The 12,845-nt window shown below is 38.9% G+C and overlaps 1 protein-coding gene across 2 annotated transcripts in view; it reads left to right on the plus strand.

Annotated features, from left to right (window-relative positions):
- The window catches only part of TSHZ1 (teashirt zinc finger homeobox 1), a 54,135-nt gene extending 44,460 nt beyond the window's left edge, over positions 1–9,675 (plus strand). The window contains exons 2-3 of one of the 2 annotated variants that reach the window (XM_069853286.1): positions 5,109–8,297; positions 8,899–9,675. In XM_069853286.1, the coding sequence (XP_069709387.1) occupies positions 5,109–8,290 (3,182 nt within the window). In that variant the 3' untranslated portion in view covers positions 8,291–8,297; positions 8,899–9,675. The other variant, XM_069853284.1, reaches the window with a different exon arrangement.
- Positions 9,676–12,845: the final 3,170 nt, after the last annotated feature.

Raw genomic sequence — 12,845 nt, forward strand, 5'->3', positions numbered from 1 at the left:
ATTTTTAATGGGATGCCTTTGAGGGTTATCACTCAACCTGCTAGAAACACGGAGGTTGTTCTTGTTACAGTACCTGATCTACTTTTCAGACTCATTGCATTAGAATTAAAGGGTAGGCAGTTCCAGTAGTTTGCCCCCCATTTTGGCTGCAATTAGAAATGAAAGACACAAACCGCTTTAGTGAGGTTATTTGGTTGACTGGTAGTCTGTGTTGCCTTTGTTGTAACTAACCCATATTTTTCTACTGTAGTGACATTGTAATACAGACGTACAGAGAGATTCGTAGCATCTGTGCCAGAATTTTGTATGAACATTTGTATATACTAATATAGGAAATTCACAGATCTTCCAGCAGGCATGTTAACCTCTCACAATGTGAGATTTTGTAAAACTCTTATGACTCTTTCTTCTGGAAACCTATCTGTAAATGTTTTTTTTTTTTTTTTTTTCCCTCTCTAATTTTTCTGTAATGAGGGAGATGTGTGGCTATAGATTGTCTTTTCTATCTGTACTTTTTGCCTAAGATGTGAAATGTATTCTTGTGTGCAGTGGAAGTCACTCCCAGCCTAGAGTGTGGTTTGTGCAAGGTGACAGTGTGGGCTGTGAAAACTTCTCCAGCTGCTGTCTCCTGTTGGCTGGGTAAATATTAGAAACTGTGGAAATAACATCTGTTGAAGAGTGATGACCATTCACATTGTACCACTATTGTTTAGTCCGAGAGCAGGCCCTGATTTTATAATGAATTTTAGACCTAAACCCATTCCTGTGTATTGAAACTATGAAATATGCATTTCAGTGAAAATTATTTCAAGTATTCAATTGCTTTACTGAATTGGGGCCTTCAATACTTAGGTGTTTCTTCTGAATAAATGCATTTATTTGGAGGATTTAAAATCAGGTCTTTGAAGAGTTTACTGCATTTAATTTTGCAGACTGTTAAAACCAAATGCAATCATTACTTTTTGTCCTTTTCAAAATAACGTGTTCAACGCTGAATCCCTTTTTGAATGGAAAAGAATAGCTCTGTAGAGAGAGACTCCTTCAAAAGCGCTGGTCTGAGGTTACGGAAAGGTTTTATGTGAGAATATTTATATTTTTAGCCACATCCTTACATTTTGGATCTCTGTCTGCCTTTTCAAACAATGGATTTGTATTTATAGTGTAAACAGTCTCAGTAAGCAAACACAATGTGCTGTGTTACTCACATGTGCAATATATAGCGTCTCGTGTCCACTTGGATTAGAATGCACAGCTTTAAACACTGCTCAGAGATGACAGTGTATCTATGTGAAGCATTGGCATCCAGAAGGTTCATTTAGCAGGGAAAACATTAGCGAGCCTTAATAAGAAGAAAAGAAATACAAACTGCTCCCCCTAATTTTTAGTTGTCTGGGTTTTGAAGATTTTTCCAATGTGTATTTGCCCGAGCCTAGGTACACACAAATGAGAAGGAAAAGAAAAGCTGACATTGTGTTCTGCAATTTTTTTTCCTGCTTTGGATGTAGTTTTTATTGATGAGGATCATTGCTTATACTAGCTCTTGGTATTTGTGTGTGGTTTCAGGACACATGTAAACCAACAGAGTCAGTGCGGATGCAGGAGTGTCTGGAGAAGATGGCTGAAAGTTTTTTGGTCACGAAAAGATACGCTGTCTGTCTGTTGAGCTGCCTGTAATAATTTAGGGAGAGGGTCTGAACAATTCATGTTTTTATTTGATGCAAAATAATGTTACTTGTTATTATAATAGAGATATTTTTGCTATGTTTAAAATTCTGAAGCCTACTTATTTGTCAAATTTCTGTGAGAAATTTAGTAAAACATATGTATTTTTAGAAATTAACAGTCTACGTTTTGTATACTTCTGAATTATCTCTGACAGAAACCTTTTCAGTCAGAGAATTGCACTGGCCTTGCAAAATACCATATGTTGAGTATGCTGCTATTCATCTTATAAACATTAGTAGTCTTGAATGAAAAGGTATTGTATGTATCCTATGGTTACTCAAGGAGTTAAATAACATTTTGATTGCCATGACAGAAATTAAGCATTTCAGATAGATTGCTCTCTTTTTTTTTCAAGAAGCATTATTTCTTTGTGTTATTTCAGATAACTGTACAAACATGTAGATGTGCATATCATGTAAATTCATTTTTTTTCCCCGAATCTGGCTTAAATTCTGAAATCAGAAAATCAGAGTCCTGGCCAATTGTGCATTCTTATCTCTTATATTGCAGTATATATTGGTAAGAGAGTGAGCTCAATTGTGTAGTAGTCTGAGCAGAACCTAAGACTGGGAAAGTAAGTAGAAGATGGATATTTCAGCCTAACACTCAGTTTCTTTGCTTTGACAGTTTAACAGTGACCTTTTATGTAGTTTTAACATTTCTTGTGTGGTTTAGCTCCTTTTATTTTTATGGTATGGTGCAGAAGTATGAGAATAGAGAAAATATGCTGTCATAAATAACTAAAGGAAAATAAAAGACGGGATATTGGCTCAACTAGAATATTCTACTTAAGCAGATATTTAGATGTTTACATATAACAGTTATAGGAATATATATTTATGCAATTTAGAATTAAGTAAAGAGATGTAAGCAGGTATTTCAAACGGATCTTTACAAAATGCTGTATTGACTATAGCAACATTCAGCATCTCGTAGCAGTTTCTTACATCTATCTATTTAAAATGTTGAGATGCGAAAATTAGAGAAAACTGGCATAGTTCCACTGAGGTTAGGAAGAAGATAGCTGTTCATGAAAACACAGAATGTGACCTCCCTCAGTTTTAGCTTCTACTTGGTGATTTTCTGCTGATCATTGCTGAATTCTGGATTCTTTTAAAAAATAAAAATGCTAGATGGTAGCTGTCCATTTTTATGCATAGTTTATTTTTTTGTTTAAAACTAATTTCAGAATCAGAAACCGTAGTATTCAATAGATGGTTTTTATTGTTCTGAAACTTAAAACTAGCCTGTCTTTTGCTGCTAGAAATGAGTGAAAACAGGTGTTTTTAATGAGAGAGCCAAGAGATCTTAGACGGTAGCTGCAGGAGCGAGCCAGCTTACATATCTACAATTCACAACTGCAGCGGTGCTATCATGCTCAAATACCTGCAGAGTGTTTCAACAGCAGCATTACTGCAACACTGGGAAGCTGACTGACTTCTGAGTTCTTTTACTATTTCTGTATTTTATTCTTCATTTTATAGACAAAATGCGTTTTTAATATTTTTTTGTTTCTGTTTTCCTTCCAACTTCCTCCCTTTGGCTCCAGGATGATTTCTGCAGTGATTTTGATTGTGCTTGATGCTCCCCGGCCCATTAAAATATATTAGAAAACACTGGAGATTGATGCAGTCTGTAAGGAATTGGATCCTGCTTAACACATTTTTAAAAACTAAAAAATCAAATTCCATTCTGGAAAAAATGTGACTCTCAGAGGACAGATGAAAGATGCGCGGTGGGCATCTTAAGTGGGCATCAGCACTACCCTGGTACTAGATGGGCTGTTCTTCTACCTTATCTTAAAAGATCAAACTAAAGTAGTTAGGGGCTGCATTAAGACTGAATTGTAAATGTGAATACAGAATCCAGTTTTGGCCATACTACTGTTACTTTTGTAAAATAAAAAGATACGTTTCAAAAAGTGATTGTGTTACAGTAAGAGCAGATTCTTTATCAGAAAAGAAGTTTCAGAATATATTAGCGACTGTGTACAAAACCATCAATGTGTACTTACACCCTCCTCCCAGGTGAAGAAGACCTCAGCGTAGTTAACATGATAATACGTATTTTCTACATATCACATGGGAACAGAAGTGCCTCTTTTTTCTGCCTTTCTTTCAGTATTGTACCATGGAAGGACAGCCCACATTTCAGCATCACCTGCTGTACAGTTCACCTGACAAGGAGGCTTTTTTTTTTATTCGATCACTGAAAATTCTTCACAATCCATTTTTTTTTTTCTATCTTGACATGCTTATAAATGATCTACATTCCATTATCATTGTGATTTTTTTTTTTAAGCTTCTCTTACAAAACTGGAGGGAAATGTGTACAAGTATATTTTCTGGTTTGCAATGAAAGTGTACATTTATCACTTAGGTACATGGAAGCCACTTCTGTGAATTGGGCCCTTGGAGTAAATGTGTTTTGATGTAATGGCCATCTGCTCATGAATATCACATTTGCTAGTTTAAAAAATAGTTGATATAGATAAACACATAGTTTGCTAAGATTATATAGTTTCACCAGGTGGCAATACAATAGTGAAGTTTTACATTTACCCTAAGCAAACAATCGAGCTGGGATGGAGGTCTCAAGTTTTTTGTTTGTTGCTTTTAAAAATTGATCTCTAACATTTACTTTTAGTTCCTCGCTGCTGTTTTAAAAATGGTAAAAGCAGGACCCACATCACATCATCACAGGAGGCCAAGTATATCCTTGCCGTTTCAGCAAACAGTTTTAGTCTTGCTTCTCTTTTCATCTTGTGAAAATTAAAGCTGTTCTGCTGTCAGATGGAACTAGTACAGCCAGGCACCAGGAGACCCTGCAACACCTGACCTGTCGTGCGTGCCCCGTATAGCTCCATCAGAGTCAGGTATCAGTGACACAGAAATGGCCCTTGAAGCTGTGGCTAAAGCCAGTTTTCCAGGAAAAAAAAACCCTGATGAGATGGAGTTGGTCAGTCCAGGGGTTCTGAGTGCCTAGGTCTGAGGGGTGCAGGTCAGCAGTTGTGTTGTGCATACGTAGTGCAATAAATGTAAATCAGTGCCAGGCCATTTTTTAAGTTGATAAAACCTGGTTTAGTAGGCTCTTTGTTTCATTTTGGTTTTGATGTTATGGTATCTGCTGTGGTCCTGGCACATATTTTACTGCTGAAGTCAAAGTTTATTCTTAGATAGCACTGATATCAAACTGCAACCAGGACAGAGTGTGTGGATTTATAGGTGGAGCATGTGAGTGATGGTGAGTTTGGTTTCTGGATGTATCTTCAAAATTTGTCTTTATGGCTACTGCTTTTTGTGCAGAAGACAGCAATGATGTAGAATGTGTGTGTTCAATAACTTTGTCTTGTTTTGCTCCCCTCCTCCCCTCCTGTATTTTAGCATATGTTCCTGAGGAGGAATTGAAAGCAGCAGAAATAGATGAAGACAGCGTGGAAGATGACGGGCTGTCTCTGGACATCCAGGAGAATGAGTATTTGTGCAATGAAGAAGCAGAGATCAAAGAGGCTCAAAGCTACCAGAACTCCCCAGTTAGCACTGCAACTAATCAGGATGCAGGCTATGGGTCGCCGTTTAGTGAAAACAGCGATCAGTTGGCCCATTTCAAAAGCACTTCCTCAAAAGAAGAGAAAGAGGATCCTCAGTGCACAGACAATGTTTCCTATCCACAGGACAGCTTGGCACAAATAAAAGCTGTCTATGCAAATTTGCTTTCAGAGACTTGCTGGTCCAGTTTAGCTTTGGACTTAAAGAAATCCAATCCAACCACCAGCAACAACGGAATCAGCCAGAACGAAAACACCACCAGTACTGACACCAATGCCAATTCCCAGAGTACTAGTACTACCAGTACCACTAGTACCACTACAACTACCAGTAGTACTAGTAACAGTAATAGTAACAGTGGAGGCTCAGGTTATGACTGGCACCAAGCTGCGTTAGCTAAAACTTTGCAGCAGACCTCGTCGTACGGACTTCTCCCAGAGCCGAGTCTTTTCAGCACAGTACAGCTTTACCGGCAAAACAATAAACTTTATGGGTCTGTGTTCACTGGTGCCAGCAAGTTCCGATGCAAAGACTGCAGTGCGGCGTATGACACGCTGGTGGAGCTAACCGTGCACATGAACGAAACTGGACATTACCGTGATGACAATAGAGATAAAGAAGCGGATAAGACCAAACGGTGGTCAAAGCCTAGAAAAAGATCACTTATGGAAATGGAAGGCAAAGAGGATGCCCAAAAAGTGCTGAAGTGCATGTACTGTGGGCATTCATTTGAGTCTTTGCAAGACCTCAGTGTCCATATGATAAAAACAAAGCATTACCAGAAAGTGCCTCTGAAGGAGCCAGTACCAGCCATCACTAAATTGGTCCCTTCTACCAAAAAGCGAGCACTTCAGGACTTAGCTTCACCTTGTTCACCTGAGCCAACAGGGATTGCTGCAGAGGCTTCACTAGGTGAGTCTGCAAAGGATCAGAAAACTGCCAACCCCTATGTGACTCCAAACAATCGCTATGGCTATCAAAATGGTGCTAGCTACACTTGGCAGTTTGAGGCACGCAAAGCCCAAATACTGAAATGCATGGAATGTGGCAGTTCCCATGACACTTTGCAGCAACTCACTGCTCACATGATGGTCACCGGTCATTTCTTGAAGGTGACCAATTCTGCTTCCAAAAAAGGCAAACAGCTAGTATTGGACCCTGTGGTGGAGGAGAAGATACAGTCCATACCTCTTCCACCCACCACCCACACGAGGCTACCAGCCTCCAACATTAAAAAGCAACCCGATTCTCCAGCAGGCTCCACAAACTCTGAAGAAAAGAAAGACCTAGAGAAGGAAAAGGTGGTGGTCACTGAAACAGAGAAAAAAATTAAAGAAGAGAATGAGGACTCTGCAGAGAAATTTGAGCCAACAACTTTGTACCAGTACCTCAGAGAGGAGGACTTGGATGACAGCCCTAAAGGTGGAATAGACATTTTGAAATCACTGGAGAACACAGTGACGACAGCTATCAGCAAAGCTCAGAATGGAGCTCCTTCCTGGGGAGGATATCCCAGCATTCATGCAGCTTACCAGCTCCCGGGAACGGTCAAACCCCTTCAGCCTGCAGTGCAGAGTGTTCAAATGCAGCCGTCTTACGCCAGCAGTGTAAAATCACTGTCATCAGAACACAATGCCCTCATCCATTCCCCGGGAGATCTTACACCCCCACCCCACAAGAGCAATGTATCTGCTATGGAAGAACTGGTGGAGAAAGTTACAGGTAAAATCAGCGTGAAGAAGGAAGAAAAGCCTTTGGAGAAAGAGAAGAGTTCTCCAGTCAAACCTATGTCACCTGCTGCTAAAGAAAACAAGGACTTTCCAAAAGCAGAAGAAACAAATAACAAACAGCAGCAGAAGAAGAGCTCTGAGGCAGAAGTTCAGAAGGTCAAAAAGGATAGTCCAGCAGAAGCACATACGCCAAATGGTACAGAGCCACTTAAAACAAAGGTTGCAAATGGCTGTAACAATTTAGGAATCATCACAGATCATTCCCCTGAGCCATCCTTCATTAATCCTTTGAGCGCTTTACAGTCCATTATGAATACCCACTTAGGCAAAATTTCTAAGCCAGTAAGCCCCTCTCTGGACCCTTTGGCCATGCTGTACAAAATTAGCAACAGCATGTTGGACAAACCCATTTACCCAGCCACACCGGTCAAGCAGGCTGATGCTATTGATCGGTATTACTATGAGAACAGTGATCAACCTATTGATTTAACTAAGTCAAAAACCAAACCTCTTGTTTCCAGCGTGGCTGACTCTGCCTCATCCCCGCTAAGGGAGAGCGCCCTGCTGGATATTTCTGATATGGTGAAGAACCTTACAGGGCGTTTGACACCCAAGTCGTCGACTCCGTCTACTGTGTCAGAGAAGTCTGATGCTGACGGGAGCAGTTTCGAGGAGGCTCTGGATGAACTGTCACCAGTACACAAGAGGAAGGGCAGACAGTCCAACTGGAACCCTCAGCATCTTCTAATCCTTCAAGCCCAGTTTGCTTCCAGCTTGAGGGAGACCCCGGAAGGCAAATACATTATGTCGGACTTAGGTCCACAGGAGCGGGTACACATCTCTAAGTTTACTGGTCTTTCCATGACCACAATTAGCCACTGGCTGGCCAATGTGAAGTATCAGTTAAGGAGGACAGGTGGAACTAAATTTTTAAAGAACTTGGACACAGGGCATCCTGTTTTCTTTTGCAATGATTGTGCCTCTCAGTTCAGGACTGCTTCTACGTACATAAGTCACTTAGAGACACATCTTGGGTTTAGTTTGAAGGATCTGTCAAAGTTGCCACTTAATCAGATTCAAGAACAGCAGAATGTTTCAAAAGTCCTCGCAAACAAGACTTTGGGCTCACTTGGAATTGCCGAGGAGGACTTAGGCTCCACATTCCAGTGTAAGCTCTGTAACCGAACTTTTGCAAGCAAGCATGCAGTCAAACTGCACCTTAGTAAAACACATGGCAAGTCCCCAGAGGACCATCTGATCTATGTAACTGAGTTAGAAAAACAATAGCGTCCAGGTAAGCAGCCAGGTATGCAAGTGACCACGGGAACATTGCACTAAACTTCTTCATAGTACTGCACTAGGCCTGACCTGAGCCTCTGAAATCAGTCTTACTTTTGTTGCTGAACTGCCTATCTGGACCTTGGTTTTTCTTACACTTATTTTGTAGTTATATTTATATGCTCTTTGTCTGATCTGTGCATGGTTATTTTTTGTTTCTGTTTTTATTTTTTGTGAGTCAAAGTCTGACCTTTATTTTCAACATCTGTCCTTGATGTTAAGCTATCTTTTGTAGAATATAGTGGGAGACACTATTGAGAGACATTAATTTAGCCGTAAAGAAAGACACAAAGAACAATGATAAAGAGACATCCTAAAATTGCAAAGTTGCCATGACAATAAAGGTCACAGAACCTGGTAGTGTCAAGTTTTAACCCTCTGAGAACTGTAATAGCATTTCTGTGCCTTTCCCAGTGACTAAATAAGTAAATAAGGAAAAAACAAAACAAACACAAGGCTTAAAGGCATTTCATTCAAATAAAAGCTGTGTCAGAAGCAGACGTTATTTTTTTTAAATGAATGAGCTTCTTTTTTTTTTTTTTTTTTTTCTAATGCAGAACTGGTTTGTGAAGAAATTGTGCATGCAGTCCTTGGAAGAAGGAGAGCTGTGTAGTACTCAATGGGTTAGGAAGCCACAACTGTATAAGTTAAATACTAATTAACAAAAAAAAAGCAAACCAATTTGCCACTATGCCCAAACCCTATGGATGCTGAGAATTGCCACTTTTTGGCAAAAAAAAAAAAAAAAAGTATGCAAGCTGTTATTTAAAACAAGTGTAAAAATGCTCTTTTGTTTCCTCCTTTTTTTTTTTTTCTGTGTAAAATACTGCAGTTTATAGTTATTTACAAATGTTAAGCTTTGGTACAAGCTGACCTTTCTATAGTGTGCTGCATTGGTAAATGAAAACAAAAAAATGGGGCAAATGTTGGATTCTGTTCCTTGTAAATTGCCAGCATCAGCTTAAAAGAATACATGTTACATATCGTACCATTTTAAACTGTTCAAATTTCTTTGTACCTTCTGGCTGTATGCTTTCTCTTTTAACTTTTTATATTGTCATTTTATATTCGATTTCTGTGTATATAATGTAAAACCACACTTTTTGAATAAAATTTAGTTCCTGCAGCTTGATATAAATAGAGAAATTTTACTGGCACCTGCATCTTTCCAGATGCATGTACTTAAAGGAACTATCTGACAAAAAAAATAAATAAATAAAAATAAAGCAAGCAATGCACTATGAATTATACATTTTGATGTTTTATCATTAATATTGTACAGTACATTTTGGTTCACACAATTAAATCCACTGTTTTCTCAAGTGTAAAATAAACCCACATGCAGTTCTTGATTTACATACATTGTCATGTCGTCATTATATTGCCTTTGAGGTGTTATTCCAGCAATAAGAGGCATCGTTTATATAATCAACCACCAGAAATCTATTCAAAATCATCTCTCGTGATCTGTACGCTGACGTGCTTCATTCGAAGCTGTAATACTAATAACCTCTTAAAAGAGATTTGCACTAGGTACATCCTGCAAAAGGTACAAAATCAGTGGGGCGCCATCAATTAGCAACGGGCATTCTGCTCATCACTGAAGTACAAGAAGGGCTGCAAAGGTTTTGGCCAAGATCATTTTCCTGTGCTGTATGAGTGCGCCCGTAGTCATTTTCTGTGTGGATTCAAGGACCATCTCCTCCCTTGCTTCTCAAGCAAAAAACCTTTTGATTTCAACAGTTGCATAGTGAGGGGCTGTGGCTTCTGCCCCTGTAGTCTGTTGGATGCTGCAATACTTGACTTTCTGGCAGCAATGAAGACCTCCGAGGCTTTGACACCAGTTTTTACTTACAGTACAAGAAGGCAGACCTGTGTTTCTCTGTACTTTTTAAATATTGCATTTTGAGGTAAGCTGAGTGCTATCATATCAGGTGTTTCCCTTAATCTTTATTTCTGTTCTGTTGAATGCAGATGTCATTTAGTCTGTAAAAGAGAGCTGTCAGAGCCTTCACTACTCTATCTCCTGAGTGCTTTGACAGTTACAGTGTATGAAAGCCTGGGATCTGCTATCCATTACACTTTTTGGAGGGGCTATTAAATATGAGGACCTAGAGGGGTTTGCTTTCACATGGTATTAGTGATACCGTTGTGTTATATATAGTTCTGTGTACATATGTATATTTCTGCTCCTCCTCAGTTCTTCTGAAAGTAATTTGAATGCAAGACCTTTGCTTCCAAATGCAGCACATTTCTACATTTAATCTTTTCTTTAGTTACAGTCCCAGAAATATCCATGCGTTGTTCTGTTTTCTGCAAGAGCCTGGCACGTCCAGGTCAGTTTAATTTACATACTATTTCTAAGAAATGCAGGAAAGTGCCGTGAGTATTTTTTTTTTTAAATATCCCTTACTTTCTTCGCTGCTACATACCTATGTCCTTCAGGGGATCTAGCCATTTAGATGTTTCAGTTCAATTACTGGATGATTATGTACTTTGGGCCCAAGGGGTGGTGAGGAAGAATAACACTCAGACCCACGGCTGTAATACAGAGCCTTTAAATAATAACCCTTTGAAGTTTTGTGTACTTTACCACGGGCCTGCAAACATGTGATTATAGAATTTGCTGTATTACATTGCAGTAGTGGGTGAAAAGGTTGAAAGGGAGAAATAATAGCTCTAAAGTGGATTTGAATCTAATGTAAATCCATTAAAACTCATTTTGAAACATGGCATGTAAAGTGAGTTCTCAACACCAGGTGACTCCCTCGAGGGGTGTTTATGACATTGCTAAATCCGTTCAGTTCTGATAGCTTCAGAATTGGACAATCACTCATCATCTGTGCCAGTGTCTGAAGAAAGTCCATTTAGAATAAACTAGCAGCTTTACCAGGCGACTATGCTGATGTAACACTTTCTAAGACTGAAATATGAAGTAGATGAAAATTTGAGGGCTCCAATGTTTCACTTGCTTAAAAAAATAAAGCACGATGACAGTAGGATCTTTATATTCTTTGGATTTTTGCCACTTTTGTTTGAGTATTGTATTTCTGAAAAAATTTCCTTTTTAAAGAAATTGCACAGGGTTTAAAAACAAATTATTCTTTCCCTTGCAATTGCTTTGCAGGTTTGTTTCTTCTTTATTTCAATAAGATTTCAACAAAGGTAAGTTCGTACTATTTTATTAGTAGCTACTAAAGCTACTATGTGAGAGAGACCACATAGCCTTTTAGGACTGGTCTTGAAGAAAAGAGATGCAAGAGCCTTAAAATCCATAGTAATCTCTGTAAGCCTATATACCTATTTTGTGATGTATTCAAAATCCATTGTATATGATTCTTCTCACAGATACATAAAGCTGCATTTTTTTCAGCAGTACATCGCTGGTGTTTACATGTTTGAATGTATCTGTTCTCAGAGGGGAAGATCTTGGTCTGTCTGTTTCTAGGTTTGATTTCTGCTTCTGGGCACTTTTAAGTCTTGCTGTTCTGAAGCTGATGCAAACCACTGGAAATATGAAAGATCTGTGCACTGATGACATTAGTCTTGAATGAAATGACTTTTTTTCCCGTTTTTAATAGCATTTAGTGGGATATTTACTAATGTCTTCTGCAACATAACCTTGTTACAGGTTTCTCTGGGTGGTTATGCAGGTAATAATGACACTAAACATAATCTGTCCTTAGCACGGATGCCACTAAAATGCAGTTGCAATTAAGTAAAAAGGCATAAAAATATACACATTATCTTGCATTAGACTAATCAAGGCATACGGCATCAGCTTCTGGTTGCAATTTCCAAAGCCATCTCAAATTTGATCGTGTGATATTCTTTAAATAATATGGCAGGGGTCCTGGTTAGGAAACCTCCAAGGAGAAGCCAGTTCCCATGTGGAGTGTTCTCGCAGCTCTGTAGGTGTCGGTCTCCTGGCTGATGCAGTATTGAGTTACTCTCCCAGCATGAAAGTAGCAGGAAGTGGGATTTCACCATCTGTTCCCTGAAATGTAAAGCAGGGTCCTTTTCTGTTCGTGTATCAAAATAGAATGCTAACCCCAATTTACTGGTCAGATATTAATCTAGATAATACGATTCTTCCAAATTTTTGTTTCTCCTGCAGTTCCGATTGAATTTCTTCTCGTAATGTTTCTTGTGGCTCTGCACAGTTCCTCTTCATCAGTGTGTGTTGTCATCTTACAGGTAGGTGGAGTGGACGCATTTGGGGATGAAAGATGCGATTCTAATTAAAAGGTGATGTCATAGCTAGGTGAAAATATTGATACTCAAAACTGGGTGTGTTGTAAAAAAGGAGAAAACTTTACAAGTCTATTTAGATGTTGCAGGTTACCCAAGGTTAGTGTAATTTATGAAACATGCTTCTTTGTCCAGCTATCTTCATCAGCTTTGGGTTTTTTTGACTAGTGATACAGCAAAACTGATTTTAGAATAGTTTAGCACCAAGAGATCAGAACTGCAAACACTGATGCATGGCTAATGGACCTTCTTA

The sequence above is a fragment of the Phaenicophaeus curvirostris genome, chromosome 3 (assembly GCF_032191515.1).
Source record: "Phaenicophaeus curvirostris isolate KB17595 chromosome 3, BPBGC_Pcur_1.0, whole genome shotgun sequence".
Lineage (NCBI taxonomy): Eukaryota > Metazoa > Chordata > Aves > Cuculiformes > Cuculidae > Phaenicophaeus > Phaenicophaeus curvirostris.